Source organism: Cervus canadensis, chromosome 27, assembly GCF_019320065.1.
Source record: "Cervus canadensis isolate Bull #8, Minnesota chromosome 27, ASM1932006v1, whole genome shotgun sequence".
Classification (NCBI taxonomy): Eukaryota; Metazoa; Chordata; class Mammalia; order Artiodactyla; family Cervidae; genus Cervus; species Cervus canadensis.
The window spans coordinates 34,076,066-34,100,653 of NC_057412.1; the positions used below are offsets into that span (position 1 = coordinate 34,076,066).

At 34.3% G+C, this 24,588-nt stretch overlaps 1 protein-coding gene and 1 non-coding gene across 3 annotated transcripts in view; one reads left to right on the plus strand and one right to left on the minus strand.

The window, feature by feature from the left end:
- Window positions 1–24,588, plus strand: part of EPHA3 (EPH receptor A3) — a 387,533-nt gene that overhangs the window by 342,885 nt on the left and 20,060 nt on the right. For both annotated transcript variants that reach the window (XM_043448655.1, XM_043448654.1), the window contains exons 12-15: window positions 963–1,024; window positions 2,661–2,870; window positions 19,270–19,419; window positions 20,957–21,150. In XM_043448655.1, the coding sequence (XP_043304590.1) occupies window positions 963–1,024; window positions 2,661–2,870; window positions 19,270–19,419; window positions 20,957–21,150 (616 nt within the window). The remainder of the gene's footprint in view (window positions 1–962; window positions 1,025–2,660; window positions 2,871–19,269; window positions 19,420–20,956; window positions 21,151–24,588) is intronic.
- Window positions 4,523–4,629, minus strand: LOC122429009. The gene has a single exon (XR_006265880.1). It is a non-coding gene; the product is annotated as a U6 spliceosomal RNA (small nuclear RNA).

A 24,588-nucleotide genomic window follows, 5' to 3' on the forward strand; every position in this document is an offset into this window, starting at 1 on the left:
TTCTATTTGCAGATCTAAGTATCAGCATACTTAGCACTTCTGTGCATTTGTCCAGTGATTTTTCATATATTAAATTTTTCCCTCAGTGTACATTTCCAACAGTAACAGCATAACATATTCAAGTTGCAACTTCTGGCTTTATAACTTATTATCTATGAGACATTAAATTAATTACCTTCTGTATATTTCAGGTTTTTTTCATGTAAAAAGTGAGAATGGCGATAATTAGTATATATAAAATAGTTAAACTAGCACTTTATACAAATGAAGTAGGTATAATGATATTTAAATGCTTGTTAAAATGTTTAATGGTGTTTAAGACCCATATTTCTCAAATGGTTATAATAAGGTACTACCAACAGCAATTTTAATTTTATTTTTCTTTTAAAGGTAGTATGGATTTTATAACTTTTAATGTGTTAAATGAATATGAATTAAAATGGTTATAATTATTAGTCTTAAATGTTTTGCCAATTTACATGTAGGATCCATGAATGTAGGGACTTTGATTTACTTGCTTCTGAATAATCAGCCCAAGAGCAAACACCTAGTATATAGCTCTGTACATATCTGTGTAAAGTGTAAATGGTTGTGGAATTTTTGGCTCTAGTTGGTCTTAAAGACAGAAATACTTGATTTTGTATATCAGCTAAAATAAGATGCAATTAGAATAAAGAAAGCGCATCATTTGATTTAAGGAAAATCATGTCAGATAAGCTAATTTACATATCATATAGGTTATAGGCCCTTTTTCTGAAAACAAATCTTTCTCCATTTTTTTGCTTCATTTTCTACTGAAAACTAGTTTTCTTTTTAAGTGCAACTTTGCAAATTTTGGAGGACAGAGAAAAATTTAAGTTTTTTAATTCATCAGGTATATCAAAATGTATTGTGTGTGTTCACTGCATGATATTTGTTGAACTCTACTGATGATTATGCATTTATTATTTATCTGAATCTAGGTAAACCCGTTATGATTGTCACAGAATACATGGAGAATGGTTCCTTGGACAGTTTCTTACGTGTAAGTAGATATTTTATGTACATTTACATATCTCCACCTTATCTTTATCTATCTACAAACATATATATATATATATGTATATATACATATATATATGGAATAAATTGCTGAAAACGATAGTGACAATCTCTATTATGATGCCCGTTAGATAATCAAAGTTTTAAGAAAATTGACGTGGTTGGGACTAAATAGTAAAAGGAAGATTGTAAAATTACATCTTTATCTTGTAGCATCCAAATGTTGATGGTTTATATTTTTAAAATAAGTTTGTGTAATTTTCTTCAGTTTTTTTATTCAGACAAGATTCACATTAGTTAAAACAAAAATTTGAAGATTCTAAAGTGAGACATAAATAAAATTGGTATACACAGAAACATTCATTTCTTTATTTAAAGCAACCTCCATCTACTATAAGACCAAAGACCTTCTCTCTCTTACATAGTACTGTCCTCTCAGAACCTAAGCATGTGATATAATGCCTAAGTAGTCTCAATCCAGAGATATCATTACTTATCATAACTTGTTTACATACATATATACCTGTATAAGATATATTTACATATAAATTTCAACTGTTTATATTCATAAAAATTGTTTTAATAATTTCAATACATATTATATTCAAAGAAATTCAGAAGTTATGTGGAATACAAGACTCTGTCAATCATCAGTCACTACAAGGATGAAAAAAATAAAAAATCAAGACAAACCCTATTCTCAGGCTGCTTTTAGCACTATGTAGATAAGGATAGATAGATAGATAGGTAGATAAAACATATACTATAAATCATAATCATGGAGAAAATTCTAATTTTTGTATGAATGAGAAATTATATTCTTTATTTTAATATTTGTGAGACAAATAAAGATTTTAGTAGCAATTATTTTCATAGACATATTTCAAAAACAAACATTTTACAACTCAGGTAATTAAAATATTTAATAGTATTCTTTTAAAGTTTAATAAATATTCCTTTTAAATTATTGCTTTTTTAAATATTACTAGACATTAAATTTTTATATATCTATGTATATATGCATACATCTATCTAGATATCATCTATCTATTGTATAAACTGTATATTTCTATTTTAATCCAGACAGATTGGAAACTTTTCTAAATCTAGTACTCTGAATTTATCTCTTATTACTTTCAATTTTATGACCTAAAACTCAAGGTTGGGTAAAAAAACATATACCCAGTAAATATTTTTGACTAATGTTGAACTATTTTTTATAATGAAAGACTCAAGTTACCTTATTTGAAGTAATTAATAAAGCACATGAAAACAAAAAGGAAGAATAAACATTCAGTCAAGCCAATAAACACGAGAAACAGCCAGAGGATCCTTTTTATTTTGTTATTCTTGACCTTAAAGTTTCTGAGAAGGAGTTTGTCTCCTCAAAAGACCAGCAAAGTTCTAGTTTTGAACCTGAAGTTAAAGAATATTAGGCAACTTCTTGCTACAAAATATTGTAGCTACTATCCTATTTTGCTTTACTCTTGTGTATCTTGTTAGGCTTGTGTACTTAAAACCAATATATAGACTCTACAGCTCAGTATATGAAAATGTGATCAAGATATGTCTAAGGAAATAGCAACACATCTCAACTGTACATTTAAACTGTTTCTCAGAAACATGATGCCCAGTTTACAGTTATCCAGCTGGTAGGGATGCTTCGAGGCATAGCATCTGGCATGAAGTATCTCTCAGACATGGGCTATGTTCACCGAGACCTTGCTGCTCGCAACATCTTGATCAACAGTAATTTGGTGTGTAAGGTTTCTGATTTTGGACTTTCACGGGTTCTAGAAGATGACCCAGAAGCTGCTTACACAACAAGAGTGAGTAACTTGTTTTCTTTTTTTATTCTTTTATATGTAACAACTTGCCTTATGTTGACTAACAAATAAATAGAAGTCACATCCCAAAATGCTTTGTCAATTATGTGTGCATGCTTGGGTGCTTAGTCATTTCAGTAGTGTTAGACTCTTTGCAAACCCATGGACTGTAGCCAGCCAGGCTCCTCTGTCCCTGGGATCCTCCAGGCAAGAATACTGAAGTGGGTTGCCACGCCCTGCTCCAGGGGATCTTCCCGACTCAGGGATGGAATCCACGTCTGCTGCATTTCCTGCATTACAGGCAAATTCTTTACCACTGAACCACAGGGGAATCCCTTTGTCAACTGTATCTTCCCCCAAATGAGATTTATCCTTTAAAAATAAAATATTGTTGCTTATTCTGGGAAAATAGATGATCACTGTCCATTAAGTGAGTAATGATATTAATTCTGAAATTTCATATGTTGGTTTAATGATTTTCCCCAAAAAGGCAGCAAGATTTTCATGCATCTAAATCTTATTTACTCATCTTTTCATCATGGTTGCCTTTATATATGAAAATAAAAAGTGATAACAAACTACATGGAAAGCAATTAGGCAATTAATGTACCAAAATCTTCATTAGCCATGAGAATGAAAGATTTTTTTAAAAAGACAGTCAACTTCTGCTGTTTTCTTGTTAATTCTAGAAGTTTATCCCTGATTAAACAAACAAAAGATTCTCATTCTTTTCAGGCATCATGAATCTCAATAGCTATTAACCTCTAAAGTTATGGCAACTTATGTCACTCTAAAAGAGTTCAATATGCAAGGTTGAATTTCATCTACAAGTAAAACTAGTGATAGAACCACAGAAAGAAGCTGAGTGCCCCAGATATGTCCCTAGATGTGTTGATTTAGAAGTTAGAACTCGCCTAATAACTTTCACCCTTGTTTGTATTTCCTGTGTTCAGTTATGCTCTGTAGTAGATTACCTTTGTTCATGAATCTGTGTTTTTAGAAACTGTGTTCTGCATAAAAATGTTGCTGTTCTTACTTCATTAGATTAAGAGCAAGAAAAATGTAAGAAAATTTTATATCTTGCAGCTAGTTGATTAAGTTTAGAACAGTGAGTTCTCCTACACAGCTCCGAAAATGTGAAAAAATTACACATTTTTGGGGTGCAAGTATCTTGATAGTGTCTTTTAGTGGTCCTTCTTTGACCAGAAAAATTAACTAGCCAACATGCTGCAGCAAAGCATTCTGTGACTAAATTATTATTACAGGGGACAGCATATGCAGCAGACAATAATATATTTGCTATCCAGAGGGAAATGGTTTTTATTTTACTCACTACTATGGATTCTGGGCTTCCCTGATAGCTTAATGGTAAAGAATCCACCTGCCAATGCAAGAGATGTGGGTTTGCTCCCTGGACCAGGAAGGCCCCCTGGAGAAGGAAATGGCAACCCACTCCAAGTTCTTGCCTGGGACATCTCACGGACAGAGATTTAGCCCTGCTGGGCTAAAGACTGTGGGATGGCAAAAGAGTCAGATATGACTTAGCGACTAAACAACATCAACAACTGTGCCTTCTACAGATACCCCTCATAGTCTTCTGATACTATATGAGCTTTTTTGTTTTGTTTTGTTTTGTTTTTTCTTTTTTTTTTTTTAAATTTATGGAACGCTTCACGAATTTGCGTGTCATCCTTGCACAGGGGCCATGCTAATCTTCTCTGTATCGTTCCAATTTTAGTATATGTGCTGCCGAAGCGAGCACTATATGAGCTTTTAACATACTCCATGAAAAGTATCATTCTTGCTGGCATTATCCCTGTTACAAAAATCACCTTATCCAAAACATTTTTCCGTTTCTAATAAAAGCTATTTGTGAATAAAAGCCTTTGTGTGAGATGTTCTATTTGCTGGTAATTCATTTAGGTTCTAAACTGTATTCCATATCCCATTTTTAAATGTGAGCACGCTTATTCTCAATACTAGTCTTGATTTCCAGTGTTAGGGAGAAAGAATTTTTCTCTACCCTTCAAAGCTTCTTTTAGCTGGTCTAATAATCAAATCAACATAAGACAGATTAACAGGAGAATAACAAATTTAATTTCATATGCATGGGAATCCCACATATATGAGAGGGTCAAAGACAGAAAGGTAAAATGAGGTATATATGCCTCCTTGAGCTAAGGAGAGCCCTGGGCCTTCAAAGGGAAGAACACTAATTCACAAGGTTAAGAAGAGTAGATGCTGGGCAACTAGATGTTTGCTCTACCATACATATGGGCCATGCAGATAAAAGTTATCTCTGCTAACAAATCTCATTCAAAGAAAGGACTCTCCCTCTGATATAAATTCTTTAGGGTAGCTAAGGGGCTTCCCCGGTGGCTCAACTGATAAAGAATCCACCTGCAATGTGGGAGACCTGGGTTCGATCCCTGGGTTGGGAAGATCCAATGGAAAAGGGAAGGGTTATCCACTCCAGTATTCTGGCCTGGAGAATTCCATGGACTCTATAGTCCATGGGGTCGCAGAGTCGGACACAACTGAGTGACTTCCACTCACTTGCTCAGGTGAGAGGCAGAAGGTTCTCTTGAACTGGGAGGGTCTTGATTGCCTTTGACTCAAAAATATTCACATCCCAAAGCGACATATTTCCGGGTGGTTGGTTCTGAACTCTTGCACCAGGACACTCCAGGAAACAATTTCTCTTGTAGAAACTTGAAAGATTCATTAAAATCTAAATCATCTGCTCTCTACAGAATATAGCTTTTCAACTTTCAGAGCTTTATTTCTACTGATTGTTACTTTTTCAGAACCAAAGGGTCCTCAAGATCACTTCTTCAAACTTAGTAAAAGTTTTGTAAAACTTTTTTACTTTTTTAGTAAAAGTAAATGTGTTGCTGTGCCAAAGTTCCTCCCTAGTGTTTGTGAAATAAAAATGCAGCAGGATCTCTGCATTGATGATTCATGCCCAGATGATTCTTCAAAATCACAGCATCCAAATGGACTCATTCACTACCAATGAATAGTTACTTAGAGTTCTTCAGTGTTCATCCTTGTATTTTCTTGGAACTCAAAATATCTGTGGTGGTCCTGACTTCCCTCTGAGAAGCTGTAATTTGCATCTACATTTCTGGAATCATTTAGACATCTTTGATTTAATTTCCCATAATAAGCCTTGTTCAGTAAAATAATTTTATAATTGATGTCAAATATGAAGTATGATTATAAAGTAATAGGACTGCTATTTTGTTTTTTAAACAAATACACTGAAGCAAGTAAATGAGTGTTTTCATACTAAGCTCTCTTTTTAGGAGTGTGTGCTTACTGCAAGAACACTGCTATTGCCCAAAATGTTTGAGAATTTTCTCCTTCGAAATTATCTTTATCACTGGATTATAAATTGTACTATCACTCAAAATTCTTTAAGCATATAGTACTTTGGGAAGCAGCCTTGACTAAGATAAAATCTGTAGTCTCAGTAAGCTAATACTTAATAAATAAGAAAAATAGTAGTTTGTTGTAAAGTCTATTTTTTTCCTAACCAAAAACAGTATTATTCAGCTTAGACATCTGCCATATTTATTAGATTTAGCATGCTATGATTACGGTTATTTCAGAAAAACAAGTTCACCATTTAAAATAGTGTGCCAAGGCATTCTTTTTGGATAAACACATTCTTGTTCATCTTTTTTACCAGTCACGTTACTTTAGTCACACTTAACACATTTCAGGAATTAGCATTCAGTGCCTCAGTGCAATAAACCTTTCGACTGCTTCTCTGAAAGTTATTGCCTTTAGGTAGAGATTGTAATTGCACTAAGAAATCTTGGGAGACATTAGATTCAATGACACTGAATGGATGTAGGGTGTCTGCTGTTCTCATTTTTAAAACATCTTTGTGGTTGACAGAGCAGAAGAGACATAGAAATTATATCCACTAATTCTATATTTAAAGATTCTTAAACTGAGGCTTCCCCAGTGGCTCAGTAGTAAAGAATATGCCTGCCAATGCAGGAGATGCAAGTTTGATCCCTGGGTCAGGAAGAACTCCTAGAGAAGGAAATAGCAACCCACTCCAGTATTCTTGCCAGAAAGATCCCATCAACAGAGGAGCCTGGAAGGCTACAGTCCATGGGGTTGCAAAGAGTCGGACACAACTGAGCACACACACACACACACACGCACACACGCACACGCATGCACACACGCGCACGCACGCACACACATGCACACGCACACACACACACTGGAGGGAATATCTGAGAAGTTGAGAAAACCCTTAGTTTCACCACTTAAAAAAATGTACCAGAGATTTGATCTTGCTGCTGCTTTTGATACTGCCTTAAGTATATCCTGAGTTTTCCTTCCTTGTATCTTCAATAGTATGCCTAAAGGAAAGGGTCAGCTGAGATAATAATATACACTTTTATGTGTGTTTTCTCTTTTCCATAAGAATATTGGGTAGAAAATTGGACATTTTTTAAAATACACACTTCTAGTTATTTCTCTTTACTTCTCACTACTGACTTATGCAGAAGTTCCAAACACTGACACTTTTTATTTTACAATATTATTGTGCATCCTGTAACCTTTAAAAAATTTGACTGTACATTCATGAGATATGAGAATGAGAAAGATAAAAAGTTTTAATATTACAATGAAAGTAATTCAGTCTTGCAGACACCCTGAAATGCTCTTAAGGACACCCAGAAATACTTGGATAACACTTTCAGACCACTGCTATAGATACTTTATGAGGAAAATAACACCTTAAAATCTAAGTAAATATTTGAGTGGTTATTAAATAATATAACATCTGACTTATGATATAGTATTATATGCTGTAGCATGTTTTGAAGAAAGGTCTTGAAGCTTACCTGTGGTTACATACCTAAGGTCGCAAACCATCTTAAAAGACCCTGGATTTTAATTGAAATGAATATGATTGGAGTATGTAGCTCAACAAATTTAAAACATCAAAGTTTTTGTTATTGAGAAAAACAAATGAAAAAATGAATCGCTTCTCTTTAGTTACACATCATGTAACTTTCAGAATATAATTATGCATTTTCCTATTTTTTGCACTGAACCAATAATTGCTCTATTTTATAATATCAGAAGTGGGGTGTTATTGGTGAGACTGTTTTCAAATGAATAATTTTTAATCTTTTTCATATGAAATTTCACTTTAAATATTACACATATATATGTGTGCACTTTAAATGCACACATATATTTGTATGTTGAATTTATGGGATCCAAAATTTCAAGATAATAGTGTTCAATTTGCTGTTTTAAACAAGATTAAGTTAGGGAAAATATAAACTTTTATCTAATTTATATACTGTGACATGTAAACTCAGTCCCGTTCTCAAGTCCCCAAATTCATTTTAATGGTATAATTACCACATAAACTGAGTTGGGAAATGTAAGAAAACCAAATTTTGTGTTCTTGGTTATATCCTTCATTAATTAGTTTTTTCTTTTTACTTATGTTATAGACAGGGATACTGAATAATTACCAAGTGGATTATTATATTGAATGGAAAGTTTTGCCTTGTGTCACATTGCCCATGGCAAATTAACACCTATTTAATTTTTAGAAGATAAAATCAAATGAAAACTTATCTCAGGCATTATGTGTTAAGAAATCTTATTTTACATAATAATTTATTCTCTATTTTTTCTCTGTGACTCTGCCAAGTTAATGCCAGAAATATTCTACTACCATTTTGTCTTATGTAATTTCATTTGCAAGATAAGAAAGAAAAAGTGGCTAAAATGAATGATTAAAAGCTAAGTGGTTGAATACTCTGGTTCAGGATAACCCCATTTGAAGAATATAAATAGTAGAAAACATGAGCCTTAGTTCTGTAGAATTTCTCAAGAACTAAAAACTTTTGTGTGATAAAAAAGATAATTATATTTTGTTGATAAGTAATATAATACTGTGGAATTTATATGTGAATGAAAAAATAAGTAAATATCTAATCAGTGTCCTTCATATAGTAATATAATTTAAGCGTGGGCTCAAAATAAATAATATAGATATTTTTTACTCTCTTAGGATCAGTATATAGCTTATGTTTTATGTAGCTTCACAAAGTAAAAACTATATCCTCAAAAATCAGAAAACTCTGGAAGATTTTATAACCTCAGTTAATGTTACATCAAAGTTTAATGAAAGAACTGACCCTTTCTAGCCACCCATTTCAGACAGATGGGTAGCGCAACCATTTCCACATGTGAAAATAATCCATCCAGATTTATGTGAAGAAAAATCACAACTATGATTTTGGAGTGGCATACAGGAGTGAGGAGGTTCTATGTAAATGCATTTCACATAGTCTCTAGCAGGAACTGTTTTCTCTATAATGCATCAGTCATTCATTCAACAATTATTTGAGTGCCTATATCACTTACTAGGCACTGTTCTAAGACCTGAGGATCCAAAGTCGAAAGCAAAGCCCTGACTTCATGAGCTTACATTCTAGTGTGGAATTTCACTTAATAAACAAACAGGTAAAGATTTAGCAAGGCATCTTGCTTGAGAAAGTGTGAGGGAGCTGCTGCTTTAGACAGGATGATCAGAGAGTTTCTCTGATAAAATGACATTAGGACAGAAAATTGATGACAGTAAAGGAGAAAATGTAAATATTAAAGTTACTAGGCCAGGTTCATTTTGCCTTCCAACCACTTTTCAGTTTAATGAAATAACTTTAATAATTTCTCTAATTCCAACAGGCTCACTTTGTAAGACAAATTAAGTAAACAGATCAGTGATATAACTCAGACTAAAAAACAAAAGAATAATGACTGAGTCAGTCTGTAGTGTCAGTGAGCCCTGGAAGCTTAGTAAAAATCAGTTTCTAAAACTTTTCCCGTTGATTTGTGAATATCCCCTATTTTCAGATTTGTGATGGCACATTGCCTGAAGCTTTTCCCATAGTTGCTGAAGCCAGTGACCAGCCCCAACTACTTTGGCATAGGGAGGAAGAGCAGTTGTGATTGTCCCAAGCCAGTCCTATCACTTGATGGGTGGAATGACTAATAATTAGACTCATTCCTGTCCTATGACTCTTTTTCAATCATAGTTGTAATACCATGGTTCAAGTCCACTCCCATTATTTTTTCCTTTTCATTTGCTAGCCATTGGTCTGGAACTGCCCACATATTTGAAGCAATCTTTACCAAACATACAAGGGAATCATTTTCTTGATGTCTAATCAGAATTGTCTCAGCAGATAATGAAATTCTCAAACTCTTTAATTTTTTAGCTATCAGCATTGATAAAACCAAGGAACGAAGCTTACTAAAGTTATGTACTTTTTTGGTTGATTTCTAATAGAATGAATTTAATACTTTTGTTTCATTATTTTTATTGTAAATATACAGTATCCCTAGTATATTGAATAAGTCTTTCTGACTTGTTTACCTATTAATATGGCTTTTTTTGGAAAATTGTGTTCCAAGTGCTAAAAATTCACTTTCAAATGAATTTCTATAACCTTTAATAAATAAAGTAGGAATTCAGTATATATAAAACACAAAGTTTAACATTTAAAATCTCTTTGAACATTGAAAAGACCTGTATCCATATTAGGATGTATATTTAGTCTTATCCCCCAATTTTTTTATTGCTTTGTTGAACATATACATCAGATAACCTAATTTTATATTGTATTATGTGAGTCTGAAAGTAACAGAAAAGTTATTTGTTTGTGCTTTATTTCCTGGATAGTCATAGAGTTACTTCTTAATAGAATGCAAGGTGAATACTTTTAAGAAATTCTTAAGCATCTCATATAATATTGAAAATTTTCAGAAGTTCAAAGTATTGACTTTTGCTACCTGAGAGATCATCTGTCTCTGATCTCTGGTGGCAATCAACATCTGCTGGAACAATTCTCTCAATGGCTTTTAGATTTGAACTACTGGGGATTCAAACAGATGCTTCCCCTGAGAGTCTTCTTGGATTGCCCTTCACCTTGGTGTCTCCTGTTGTCTGCAGTGAATGAAGTTTACTTCCTGACAATAGATAGATCCTAAATTCTTAAGTCAAATAATTTATCTCTGTAGTTCCAATTCTAACCTGAGAAGCCAATATTTGCCTCCAGGTTAAACACTCAATTACTCTGGGTTTACTAAGATAAACTCTCCAAAGTCATTTGTCACTCTAGGTATGATCTAATAGAGCTCATAGGCAGGCATGTGAAATATGGATCAGCCAAGCATTTCCTAAACCAGTAAGGAGAGATTTGTGTGTGTAATTAGAGAAAAATTGGGGCTGACATAAGATTCTAGGCTTCAATGTCCAATGATTTCAGCAATTACATTCCTTTTCTTTAGAAATCAAGACATGAAGCCCCCCTAGCCCACAGTGAATGAGCCGACCTTAGTTAAGCATCTGAAAAATTCAAGGCTTTTAGCCAAATGTCTCATTTAAACTGTCTAAATTCATTAAACTTAGAGAACCAAATTGCAGATCTTCAAAGAACAGGTTTACTGCATGAATCATACTCTAACTGCTGTTTCTGGACAAAATGAACAAGGATTTGGACTACTTTAATCCTATATTAGAGTTCAGCAATTATATAATGCCTCTGCCCAGAACATCCTTAGTATCTTTACCTGTATCATTTTATTCTTCTTTTACTTTTCTGTAAACATTCAATGAAAGCAAATCCAGATATTACCGCCAATAGGTATGCAGTTTAGCCCAAAATTAGGATCATCTGTAAGAGTCCAAATTAATTAATTTTAAAAATATCACCACCCTTAGACGGAAATTTGAAAGTTGAAGAGCAAAAGTCTATAAGTTAGCATAGCTCCTAGAGATAGAACTTTAAACACAGAGTCAAGTTTTATGTTTTCCATGAACCTTGGTTTAGGAATGATAAGATATCTGCAAAGAGAGGCTAAGACACTTGGCAAAAATTAGATAATATGGTCAAAGCTAAGCCTAGAAACGACAACTCCTAATTCCTACTAAACTTAAGAATCCAAACGGAACAAGTGACCGACCATAAGTCCCCCTGCAGGCCCAGTTACTAACTGTCATAGATGAGACTCCAGCACTGGGAGGAACTGGCCCTGGGTTCAGTATTGTATATACGGGGAACAAGCATTAACTTCTAATTCTGTTGAATTTGGACTGGAGGTTCCTCTGCAGTTGAGGTTTTATACACAGTCCATATGCTATGAATCTGGGCTTGCTCCAGGCAATTGGAGACTTTTCTCAAATACAGAAATATCTGGGGAGCTTACATGTGGGTAGAAAGACCACCTTAAGTAAATGTTTCTTTTTATGATCTGTTAAAATATTGTGAAAAAGTACGTCCTCATAAATTACTTTTATAGAAGCTATCTGGCACTTTACTTTTCTGAATGCCTAGAAGCATTTTACCAACCAAAACCTAAATTTCCAACTGATTTCAAAGTTTTAGCTCATTAATAACAGTTGCATTAGAAAGTTTTACTGTGTCAGGAAGGCAGTATGCCAAATGATGACATCATTTGTCTCATCAAATCCAAATTTGGGGATACTCATTGAAGGATGTGTTTGGTAAGCATCTAAAAATGTAAAATGTCCCCTTCATGTATAAACTGAAAAGGCAATTTCTTAATGTGAAAAAGAAGAAAAAAATATAAGTCAAACAATGTGAGCTCAAATTTGTTGGAGAGGGAGGGGTTAAGGAAGAGGAATTGTGGTCCAATCAGAAGCAGGAATGTAAATAAATCCTGCAAGGCATTACTTATAGGAAATTTTGTGAGTCAGACTATTGTATGTTAAATTGATTTTATTTTGATAGTCTCAGATCTACAGATGCTCAGCTTGAAGGCAGAGAGAGTTATCGTGAAGTGTGACTAAGTTAAAATTTATGGGCCACAGCTTCTTCTTTCACCCTTATTTCAGAACCAAATTGAGCCCTCAAGGACTTTTATCCAATGTCTTACTATGCCAATGGCATATATGTTTTGTAGCCATGGATACTGTTTGCTTTTGTAGGAAAAACTTATTTCTTACCAAACTTTTTCATTATTGAGGCCACCATCTAACAAGAAATTGATGCTTAATATAAGTTTTCCTAGCAATAGAAAGTTAGCTTCTTTTCAAAAAATTAAAGAATGGAAACAAGAAAGAAAGAAGAAAATAGAAAATAGAAAAATCTCAAGAGGATGCTATTATATTTACAAAGATCCACATATCAGAACATTAACTTTGATGAACTTGAATAACTTTAGTCCTGGACTAGAACAAGAGTAAAAATATCTGTGAAAAGTGTGCTAATGGTGAGAAAAAAGAAAAAAGAAAGGATTTCACTTAGTCTACATAAAATCCAGTTAAATCCTGGATCTCATTGGAATCATTTTCCCTTGTTGATCGGATTTGTCACAAACAGTCTAAAACAATAGTATTCAAATAAGGATGATTTTGCTCCCCAGGGGATATTTGATATTTCTAGAGACATTTTGGTTGTCACAATTGGAAGGATACTGATGTAATCTACTAAGTAGAGGTCAAGGATGCTAGTAAATGTACTACAATACACAGGACTGACCCTAAAGCAAAGAATTAATCTGGTCTAGAATGTCAAAATTGTTACTATATATAGACTTTGATCTAAAGTTACCCAACATGTGTAAAGAATGTGTAAAGAATGACAGTTGGGATCAAATATCTCTCTCAGATACTTTATAACTTCTGTCCACACTGGACTGCAAGTTACAGGGAATAACGTGGAATACACTGCCATTTGTGAAAAACTATTATGCAACAGACTAGCCATCTGCCATCAGGTCTCCTATAATGTTGGACTTTGACATATCACACATAACAAATAGTACATCTTTTTATTCTTGTTAAATTTTATTCTCTTTTGCTTTTGATCTAACTGTTGAAAGTTTAAATTTTTTTTCCAACACAAAGCTTTAAATATTAAACATGACCATTTTACTTTTGATGTTTTGATTTCAATTTTAAAATGTCATGGGTGTAAACTCATAAATAATCATTCACCTACAGGTAAATATGCTGCATATTTTTAGTCAGCATTTGAATCTATCTTTTGCATAATTATTTTCATGTTTTAAGATTTTACTTAGCCTCATCCACAAAGGAATGAAGTAATAATCATGTGCATAGATTAAACATGCTTATTAAATTATTGGTGATATTTTTAGGATGGAAAAGTTCCTAGAAAATTAATATCGAGACAGTTGATCTAGGAGGTATAGTTTATACAGTCAAATGAATATCTTTATAACACTCTGAAAACTCTAAAATACTTAGTCCATACAACATCCTGTGAGACAGCATTGCAGGAAGGGCGGCCCCTTCCAGGACTGGAGAGGAGGCTCTTGTCTAACACTCAGAAATGAATTGGCCAAGGAGACATATGTGTTGACAAAGCAAGAGACTTTATTGGGAAGGGACACCCAGGTGGGGAGCAGGAAGGTAAGGGGAACTGTGAGGACGGCTCTGCCACATGGCTTGCAAACTCAGGTTTTATGGTGACGGGATTAGCTTCTGGGTTGTGTCTGGCCAATTATTCTGCCTTAGGATCCTTCCTGGCAGCACACTCAACCAAGATGGATTTGAGTGAGGAGGATTCTTAGAAGTTGATAAGGCACATGAAACTTTTGACCTTTCCCAAATTCTTTTAGTTGGTGGTTGCTTGTTAGTTCTATGTTTCTTACCAGGACCTTCTGTCATAAGATAACTCTGGCAAATGGTTACTGCGGTACCCGGGTCAGGGTGAGCAATTTCAGTCTGTTTCCCCTAACAATAGTTTAATAATTTTATAGATACCGTGAGAAATTGATGCTCAGCAATTCTTATATTTACTATCATCATGAGACTAACAGCATTATTAAACTGTAGATGAGGGAAAGAAGAGTACATCCAAAAATTGTATGATTGTTTTAAACTATTATTATGTTGTATATTTTCTCACTCTTAATACATATGTTCTGAAAAAATTTAATTTAGTGTATTATTTTCTTAAAATGAACTGCTTATTTTTTTAATTCTTAAAATGATCATAGACCTCCAGTAGAATCTGCTACTCTAAATTCATAATATAGTTAATCCTAATCTGAGAGCTAAAAAAGTCAGACTCTTGTTTTAAGCTGTGGGGATGCAGAGAGGAAGGGGGAAGGCAGTGACTCCTCTGGACATCCTGATCTACTCAGGGTAATTAAGTAGTAGAAGGATCACAGAAAATGAAGTCACCATCTTAGCCTAGAAGGTTCTAAAATGTTCCGCCAGTAAGTTCACATTTGAATAGGATGTTCAAACAAGAAGTCTTCGAGTTCTAAAAAAACAGGCAGAGCGAAAGATTCCCAAGAAAAAACAATAGCATGTATTTAAGAAGAAGGGAATTCGGTGCAAGTTAATGAGCATTTATTGAGTGCCTGTTTTGCACATTTGCAAGACAATATCTAAAATAGTGGCTCTCAGCAGTGAGCACAGACTCATGTGCCTTATGCTTATTATCTTTAGCTTTATAACCTGTTCAACTTTTCATAGGCTTATGATTTCAAATGATAGTTTGGTCACAATTTATTTATGGCAATATATGGCACAAGAGGGCTTACCTGGTGCCTCAGATGGTAAAGAATCTGCCTCCAATGAGGGAGACCTGGGTTCTATGCCTGGGTCAGAAAGATTCCCTGGAGAAGGGAATGGCTACCCACTCCAGGATTCTTGCTTAGAGAATCCACGGACAGAGGAGCCTGGCAGGCTGTTGTACATGGGGTCACAAAGAATTGGACATGACTGACTGACAAACACTCTTTCATAGGCTAAAAGCTACTGTTCACATTTATTTTACTAATCTTGAATATAAAGTATTTGAAACTACAATGTTCAGTTTAAAGAGTTTGTAATAACAGGACACTCATCCTTCCTCAAACTCTACAATATTATGAGCTCAGATTTGCTCCTGTAGTTTGATTTCTAATTAAGTGTATACCATGAATATGTTGGCTTATTTTTCTCTCATTTGAAGACAGAGTGCCAAGTTGCTTACTGATCATGGAAGAAGTAAAAAAATTATAAAACTCTTCTTACTCTGTTGAATTTTTAGCAGCAATAAAAACAAATGATAAATTTGAACACTTTGTATTAATAGTTGGCAATAAGCTTTCCCTTATATATTCATTTATCAAATTCTTTACACAAATTGTAAAAGTGTGCTATTTGAAGGGAACTGGAATGGAAGAAAGGGCAAAACACTTATTGAGTACTCTATTAAAGATTAGACACTTTATTTGTTGCTTTATGTATATTATAAATCTATTGTCAATGACAAAAAAATCCCTGAATGCAAATCAATAATCCTTAATCATCTTCATTCTCTTCTTTACCCAGTGAAGGCTGCCTAGGGGCAGGATGAGAATCTTCAATGTATGACTATCACTTCATTTTCAGGGCACAAAACCAATCAGTCTAAAACACCTTGTTTATGGTTGTCGTCAATCTATTGGTTTGGATATTTTTTCTTTATGTCTGTATTTTTATTTCAAGAGATCTTGATAAGGTGATACATATCTGTGCCTTATATTTTCTTAATAGATACAAAGTTTTCAACATGGAAAGCTTTCTTTCTTTAGTGCAATTTTTGTGCTACTAGTAAATTGTTTTGGGCAAAGGAAAGGAAATGGTAAACTGTCTGTAGCAAAGATAAGACATTCAGCTGAGATTTTTAAATATTATCTTTTCTTTGCCCCGTGAATACAATTTGTTTGACTTCTGTTAATTCTCAGAGTTCTTTAAAAGAGAAAGAATGTATGCCCTTTAATTCCATTTGGCATCCTGAATAGATTCAGTTACATGGCACATGTGTAGTTCTGTTTTTATCAAAATGATGGGATAGTATTTGAAATCTTGAATCCTTAAAAACCAAACTTGGTCTTGGCAGGTGCAAGTAAGTTAATTTCTTTTTTTAAATATTATTATTATTATTATTAGCATTGAATGTATTGGCAGAGAAAGGGCAATATTAGACGGGGTGGGGGGGGCCCTCCAAATTTAAATATAAAAAGGATCTTTTGCATTTTTGTTGAAAAGAATACAAACTCTAAAAATGAGAATGAATAAGTGAGTATAAGTGAGATGGAAAATAAAGGGGCAACTTCTAAGAAAATAAGCCCTCTTTTTTAAAACTTTTTATTTTGTATCGGAGTGTAGCCAATTAGCAAACAATTTTGTGATTCTGTGAGGTGAACAGCAGAGGGACTTCTCCATAGTGTTTTCTATCTTGCTTTCTGGTTCTGGATCATCTTTACTCCAATGCGCGCTGAACTCTATAGGGCTTCTGACTGACTCCCAAAGCTCCCCTAGTCCAGCCCCCATCTCTCCAACTTGATTTTGCTGCAGTGGTATATAAATCATGGGCAACCTCAGGCTGGAATCCTCTCAAGAAGGCTGAGCCCAGTCCTTTTTGCGCTCACTTCTCTGCAGTTGCATGCATCCTTCAAAACCCCGTGTAAGCCTGACCGCCTTCAAAGACCTCCTGACAGTACTCTTTCTGAACAGCTCTCTTGTGTGAAAATATCGAAGAAACGTGTCAAGCAGTTGACTGAGATAGTTCCAATCGCACATGCCACTCTCCTCTCAAGGATAACCCTTGCTCAATGTTGCTGTGATTAAAGCCAATTCGACCTTTGCCATCTTCTCCTGTTACATGTCTCCACGTTTTCTGTAGTATTACCACACTGGAAACTGTTTTTCCAGAACATACATTTTCCTCCTCTGTGCTTTGATTTATGCCATTTCTCTAAAAGTGTGGCAGTATTAAACTAATGTTTCTTGAGGCTTTACTGTATGCCAGGAATTATGCTAGAGATTTTCTGTCATTTAGCCTCACAACGATGCTATGAACTGTTCATTTCCAAAATAACAGGTGAGGAAATTCAAGCATAATGAGATTTAATAACTTACCTCCCAAGTGACCAATTCGTTTCTCTAAAGCAATATATTGTCACCCTCGAGCATTGCTTAAGAGGCAGTGAAGTCCTATGAGGTAAACGTCAATAGAACACACTTTGATGAATATAGTATAACATTTTGATGATATGAATTCTTTGGAAAAGCTATCCCTTTTTCCTGGTTATATAAAATTTGGTACAATTTACAAGGTTCAATTCATATGTGACCGCCTCAATTTCTCAAATGAGAAACTTGGCTCCATGTTCTGCATCACGGCAGTTACACTACTGCCTTCTTTCCCAATGCAGGCAGGATCTGATTTCTAAAACGCTCCCGAATCACCTGCAGACCCTGCCTACACTCGGAACTACTGAATCAGAATTTCTGTTTTAATCAGCATGAGCCCAAGATGATTCTATTGTAAAGTTTCAGATGTGAAGCACTAGTTATTTCTCCCTGCGTTTAGTTATTCACAACAACTAATTATCATTACTATTTGCTTGATATTTCCCAAACAGAAGGGCCAGTGTGTTATTTATGTTTGTCTCACCCAGAGTGACTACCATAATACTTCCCATATGGTTACTACTCAGCACATCTTTATTAAATGTATTTATTAAACTGAGAGCAAATTCCATGGGAATTATACATTTATATCTCCCATAACTCATAGAAGCAATACCTGCTTTAGACTGTAAATTCTCAGATTGTAGTTATTATATCTTTCGAGCTCATATGGTGTCTACCTTGTACATGGAGGGTACTTCAGTAGCTAATGGTGGAGTGAGGAACTGAGTAAATTAATTAAGATGATTGATGAATATATTAAAGTGTTTTTAGATGTATACTTTCATTTGCAATGTATTTAATTAGCAAATACCTACAAGAAATTGTGTGTAAAGAAGTGGTATAAATTCTTTACAAATCTACATTAGCACTAAGTTTGTTTGTTCGTGCATAAATCTTTGAAATCAATAAAAGTTGATTTGAGATACGTCAATTAATAGACCTGAATTTGATCCCTGGGTTGGGAAGATCCCCTGGAGGAGGGCATGGCAACCCACTCCAATATTCTTGCCTGGAGAACCCCCATGGACAGAGGAGTCAGACGGGCTACAGTCCGTGGGGTCACAAAGAGTCGGACATGATTGAGCGACTAAGCACACACATCCACCTCAATTAATTCTAATGTATGATATATCCTATCTACTTTAAGTTGTTGTTACAGATGACTGATAAATGTGCCATAACTGATATAAAATGTCAGCATTCTAGCAATTTTCAAATGTTTTTCCCTTTGCCACTCACTCATTGGTATTAGAATAGATGAACATCGAGATATATCAGAAGAAACCCACAGTCCATTTCATAAAAGAAATACCCCAACAAATTAAGTCAAATTCAGATGATAATGTATATAGTATGTTTTAGTCATTGATCGTGTATGTATACACAATTTTACATTCCAAGGGAGGGAAGATCCCAATCCGGTGGACATCACCAGAAGCCATAGCCTACCGCAAATTCACATCAGCCAGCGATGTATGGAGTTACGGAATTGTTCTCTGGGAGGTGATGTCCTATGGAGAGAGACCATACTGGGAGATGTCCAATCAGGATGTAAGTATTTGTAGTCTATGAGTTATGGGTTCAGATTAAGAGATCAAGCTGTGCAAGGAAGTGGAGCATAATGAAACCAGGTGGCTCCCAGTTTGTGACATTGAAACAGAATACTTAGAAGAGACGAAATTGTTTCCAAATCTTATAAAGATATTAATTGAGTTGCTCTGACAGCTTCACATTTTTCCCTAAAGCAGGGGTTTAGAAGTGAGACAAAAAGAAAACATTTGTAATAAAATGTAATGAAATAAGTGCCTGACAAAATGGCCAATAGATATCAAGAAATGTTTGAATTATTTTTGCTACAAAATTGTTTCAGTGTAACATTAGTAAGATACACTCTGCCATCCTTTGTAGATTCAATTAATGCATCTGTGCCAACATTTTGTTTACTTAACTATAGTATTTCCCAAAGTCAGACCAAACAACCAATCTCTAACATGCTGTTTCTTATAATGTATTAAACTTGCACATGAAGTTAGTTATACAAATTGAAGTCTCGATATAGAGAAAATAATCGTTAACTTTCTATTAGAACTGTGATATGATTTTTCAAAAGGATTTTTGTTTTTATAAGTCATGCTTTATTAATGCTTAATGCAAGGATGCTATTGGCATATGGATTCAGCACACAGAGAGTTTTCTTTATGCTTAGCCAGAAACTGTGAGCATGATCTCAAAGACACATAAGAAGGAAAGCTGAGACACTTTTAGTCATTTCCTACTCACCACATATAAAATTGCTTTTAATGTATTTGGATATAAAAATCTTTCTGAACCTCTTCAAACAAGCCACGTTTTATAATGACACTGGGAAAATCAGACTCACTTTTCCACATCTCTATTTTCCAAATTCTTTCTGTATCAGAGGATCTCAAAATGTGCTCTCTGGACCAGAAGCTTTAGCAAGATCTGGGAATTTGTAGGAATGCAAATTCTCAGGACTTTCCCCAGAGTTATTGAATCAGAGATTAGCTATCTGTGTATTAATAAGTTCTCCAGATGATTCTGATACAGAGTAATGTTTGAAAATCATGACTTTACATGACTTAAAAATGCTGATTAACTAAGAGTCACTTAATTGTTCAACCCATGGGCTTTTAACAAAGGAACTGACTACGATTTGAGAAGAACCATTTTAATTGTGATATAGCTAAAAATCTGTGTTATTTTTTTTCTCCATTCATCCATTTATATATAATTTTCACAGAAATATTTATTACCACATAAGAGTTTCTTTATAGTTTACTGAATTTCCTGTATCATAGAACATTTCTTTTGATTTTAATCCAGAAAGTTACTGTACAAACTTTTCTTTCTTAAATCCACTTTCTCTGTCTCGATCTTATTTATATAACATTTTCAGACATGAATAATATTTATTTAATAAGCTGTTATCTTTTTAAGAAATTTAAAATGAAAACCTTTTCACTTTACTTTGAAATATACGTTGAAGTGTGACCTGCCCAAAAAGAAGTGTTATAATAAAAGAAATTCCACCTCTTTTAAGTCCCCGGAAACTTTGCTTCTCACATAGGTAATTAAAGCTGTGGATGAAGGCTATCGACTGCCACCTCCCATGGACTGCCCAGCTGCGTTGTATCAGCTGATGCTAGACTGCTGGCAGAAAGACAGAAACAACAGACCCAAGTTTGAGCAGATTGTCAGCATTCTGGACAAGCTCATCCGGAACCCAGGCAGTCTGAAGATCATCACCAGTGCGGCAGCAAGGTGACACATTTGATTTTACATCCTGCACACTCTCTGAGATGAATGTATTTTTATCTCCAAGGTGTTAATTTTTTTCTTTCACTCCCCCAACTGCATACTTTGAAACTTATATTCCTCAAGACTAGAAAGACATTTTTCTTTTCTCTTTAAACTTTCAGGAGGAAATCTCATTCTACTTAATTACACTGATAAAGTTCTGATATTTTTTAACTTGCATCTTACCTAGAAGCACGTATACATTCAGGCTTCAGTATTTGGACAATAGAAACCCTGAGCACATAGATTCTTTCCACTCTCTGTTACTTAAACAAAATAAAGGAAATCTAGAGTGTTGGGGAATTCTAGCAAAGTCTTGATTTAATCCTCATTTAAAATAAAATTACAAAAATAATAATAGTGCCACCAAGCCATTGCACTGGCTAGCAGAATGCAATTTTCCCTTGATTAAACAAATCTTTGTTTAACCCATATTATGTGCCAATTACTTTGTTAGACACTGTGAAGGATAAAACTAAGAGTATAATAATGTCAGTGTTCCTGGACAGCAACACAAATGTCACCACACTGTAGCCATGAGGCAACCCTGAGGGCACGATGTCCATTAGACTTGATGCATAATCCTCCCAGCTGAGAATCACCGGGTTGTCCTAATGGTTTTGAGAAATGTCAATTATATGCTCATTGCACACATAAGTGAAAAACAGTTCTACATTTTGATAATGTGTTCTTAAATTACAGAGTTTTAGTAAAAAAAACTATACCTACTGTGCACAAAAGTCCACAATATTAATTGACATGTACACATACTGCATAATGATGATTTACTGTGACTCATGTATAAAAGATTTAATATAATACCTTATAGGAAAGAATTTTCTTATTTTTGTGCACATCTGTTGTTTTCACTGACAGGTATTAAGAGTTGTGACTTTCAACTTGGTAGAGTACTTGCTAATGCACTTAGAGTATGTAATTTTTTACCTTAATGGAAACAATTATACTGAGCATATATGATCCAGTTTTTACATTACATTTGAATAAAATGAATAAAGAGAATTTGCATCAAAATCTTAATGTAAGTATACAAGAGTCATAGATTATTTGTTAGAAATAACTTTTAGGAGATCAATAACATTGAATTTATTAATATATATCCACTAGGTAAAACTACTGATAACTTATCCTGCAAGGATGAATCTCTGTCCTAAATTTCAGAATGAGACTGTGCAGACTCATTTAGAAACCCACCTGACAGTTTACCAACCAACCGGCTAACAGACCTGCCTTTCCCTTAGCCGTTCGGTCCTCATTTTATACCCTGAAGCCATTTCTTTTAAACTTTACTCAATAGCAAAAAAGCATATCTTTTCACCTATTTCCATATCATGAAACAGCATTCAAGCCACTTCCATAGGGACACTACCAATATAAAAACTAGCTCATGTAATATTATCTAGATATTTAAACCCAATTCTATATGGAAAATTAATCTTACTATCAGATCATATTATGTAATTGTATATTATCATATTCAAATTTTGTTGAATTCACTATTCCGTTCTTATTAAAGTAACTGAACATTTTTTATCCTAATATATAGTATGTAATACTTTAATATATTCCATTTATTTTGTCACAAAATATGTAATTTTAGGGAACATATTTTTCTTAATTCACTATAAAAATTTTAGAAATTGTGCTTATGTTTCCTTATTGACATTAAAATGCACAGCTGGGCAGATTATGCCTTTATAAATTTATTTATGATAACCTTATGTTGCCATGCAACAATGTCAAGAGATCTTATTTTTCTCTAGAAAATTTTCTTTCCCACTTTTGACAATGATTGTTTTACTCTTTTTCATAGCTGATTACACATATTCCTCTTCCCTTTTAATTTTCCAGTAATGCCCTTGCCACATGCTTTATTGAGAAAATACAAGCCATCAGATGGAAAATTCCAGCAACAAAACAAAAACATACTGGTGTTCTTCTTTCCCATAATTACAAGAGAGGAGAGTCCTCCTTTCCTGTAATTAGAAGAGAGAGAGGAAGTATGCTTCCAGTGTCAGAGGCAAATGCCTTTTTCTCTCGCCTTTCCATCCCCTGTGTATCCAGTCTCTTTCCCTCTCTCCTGCATAGGCAGGCTCTTTATTTCTGCAAGATTATTGCCATAAAAATATGTTCTATTACATTGTTTCTCAAATTACCCTAGTAAAAGAATCACCAGAGGGAACTTATTAATATTCAAATATCCAGGTCTAACCCAAGCTACTACTTCAGAATCTGCAGGAAAGGAGAATGGAATTTGGACATTTGATAAAAAAAAACTCCAGGTAATTTTTATCATCAAGGGAATTTAGAAAGGGCTGTTTATCAACATCACCTCTGCTGATTCCACATCTCTTGTCAACTACTTCCTTATTTTTCTACCACCCTTCAGAGCCAAACTTCTCCAATAAGGGTCTCAAAGACAGACATTTCAATACTTGATATTCAAAAGTTTATCCTTTTATTTACCGCTGATAATCTCATCCTCCTACTGCATTTTGAATTTAGTTGGATACACTGGCGCCTACACATCTGCCCAATCAGTATTAGAGCCATCTTGGCCCCGCTTTCTCGGCCTCCACACTTCAGCCCAGGTGATCACCGTGTCAGCACGATCCACTTCTCTCCCTTTTCACTGCAAACACTCTCTCCTCTGACTTTTTCTCCTTCTGACCTAGGGCACTGCAGTAATCTCCCAGCGTGTCCCCTGATTCCATTCTTGTCCCGCTTTGAGCACCTCTCACAGAGTCTTCAGAATTTTCCTATCCATCTATATATATTGATAAATTATGTATTGATAAATATATATCAGGCTTTCCTGGTGACTCAGATGGTAAATATTCTGCCTGAAATGTAGGAGACCCAGGTTCGATTCCTGGGTTAGGAAGATGCCCTGGAGAAGGGAATAGCTACCCACTCCAATATACATGCCTGGAGAATTCAATAAATTGTGTATATACAATATAATTTGTCACCTCTTTAAAACCAATTTTGAATTTCCATTGTACTTAGGAAAAAAATCTACATTATTTTTGATGATTTAAATACCCCTGCTCCTCGAATGTCCTTTCTTTTATTCAAATATTAATTTCTTCATTTTTTATCAATTATTTATTGTATGCTGATCTACTATGGGCTACGCATGTGCAGATGCTGGAGAACAGTGATGAAGACAAATATGTTTCTTACAATCCTGGAGTTTATGTTCTATAAGATGAATAAACATCTTCTATAATGTATACAAATAGACAATAGACAGGCAGGGATTATAGGAAGGAAATAAATAAAAGGCTGTGATCGATCATTAAAAGGTGGTTGGGGAAAAAAAAAGAACTCTAGGCATAGTAAAAAATAAACTGCAGATGAGTCTAAAGGGTTCTCGAAAAT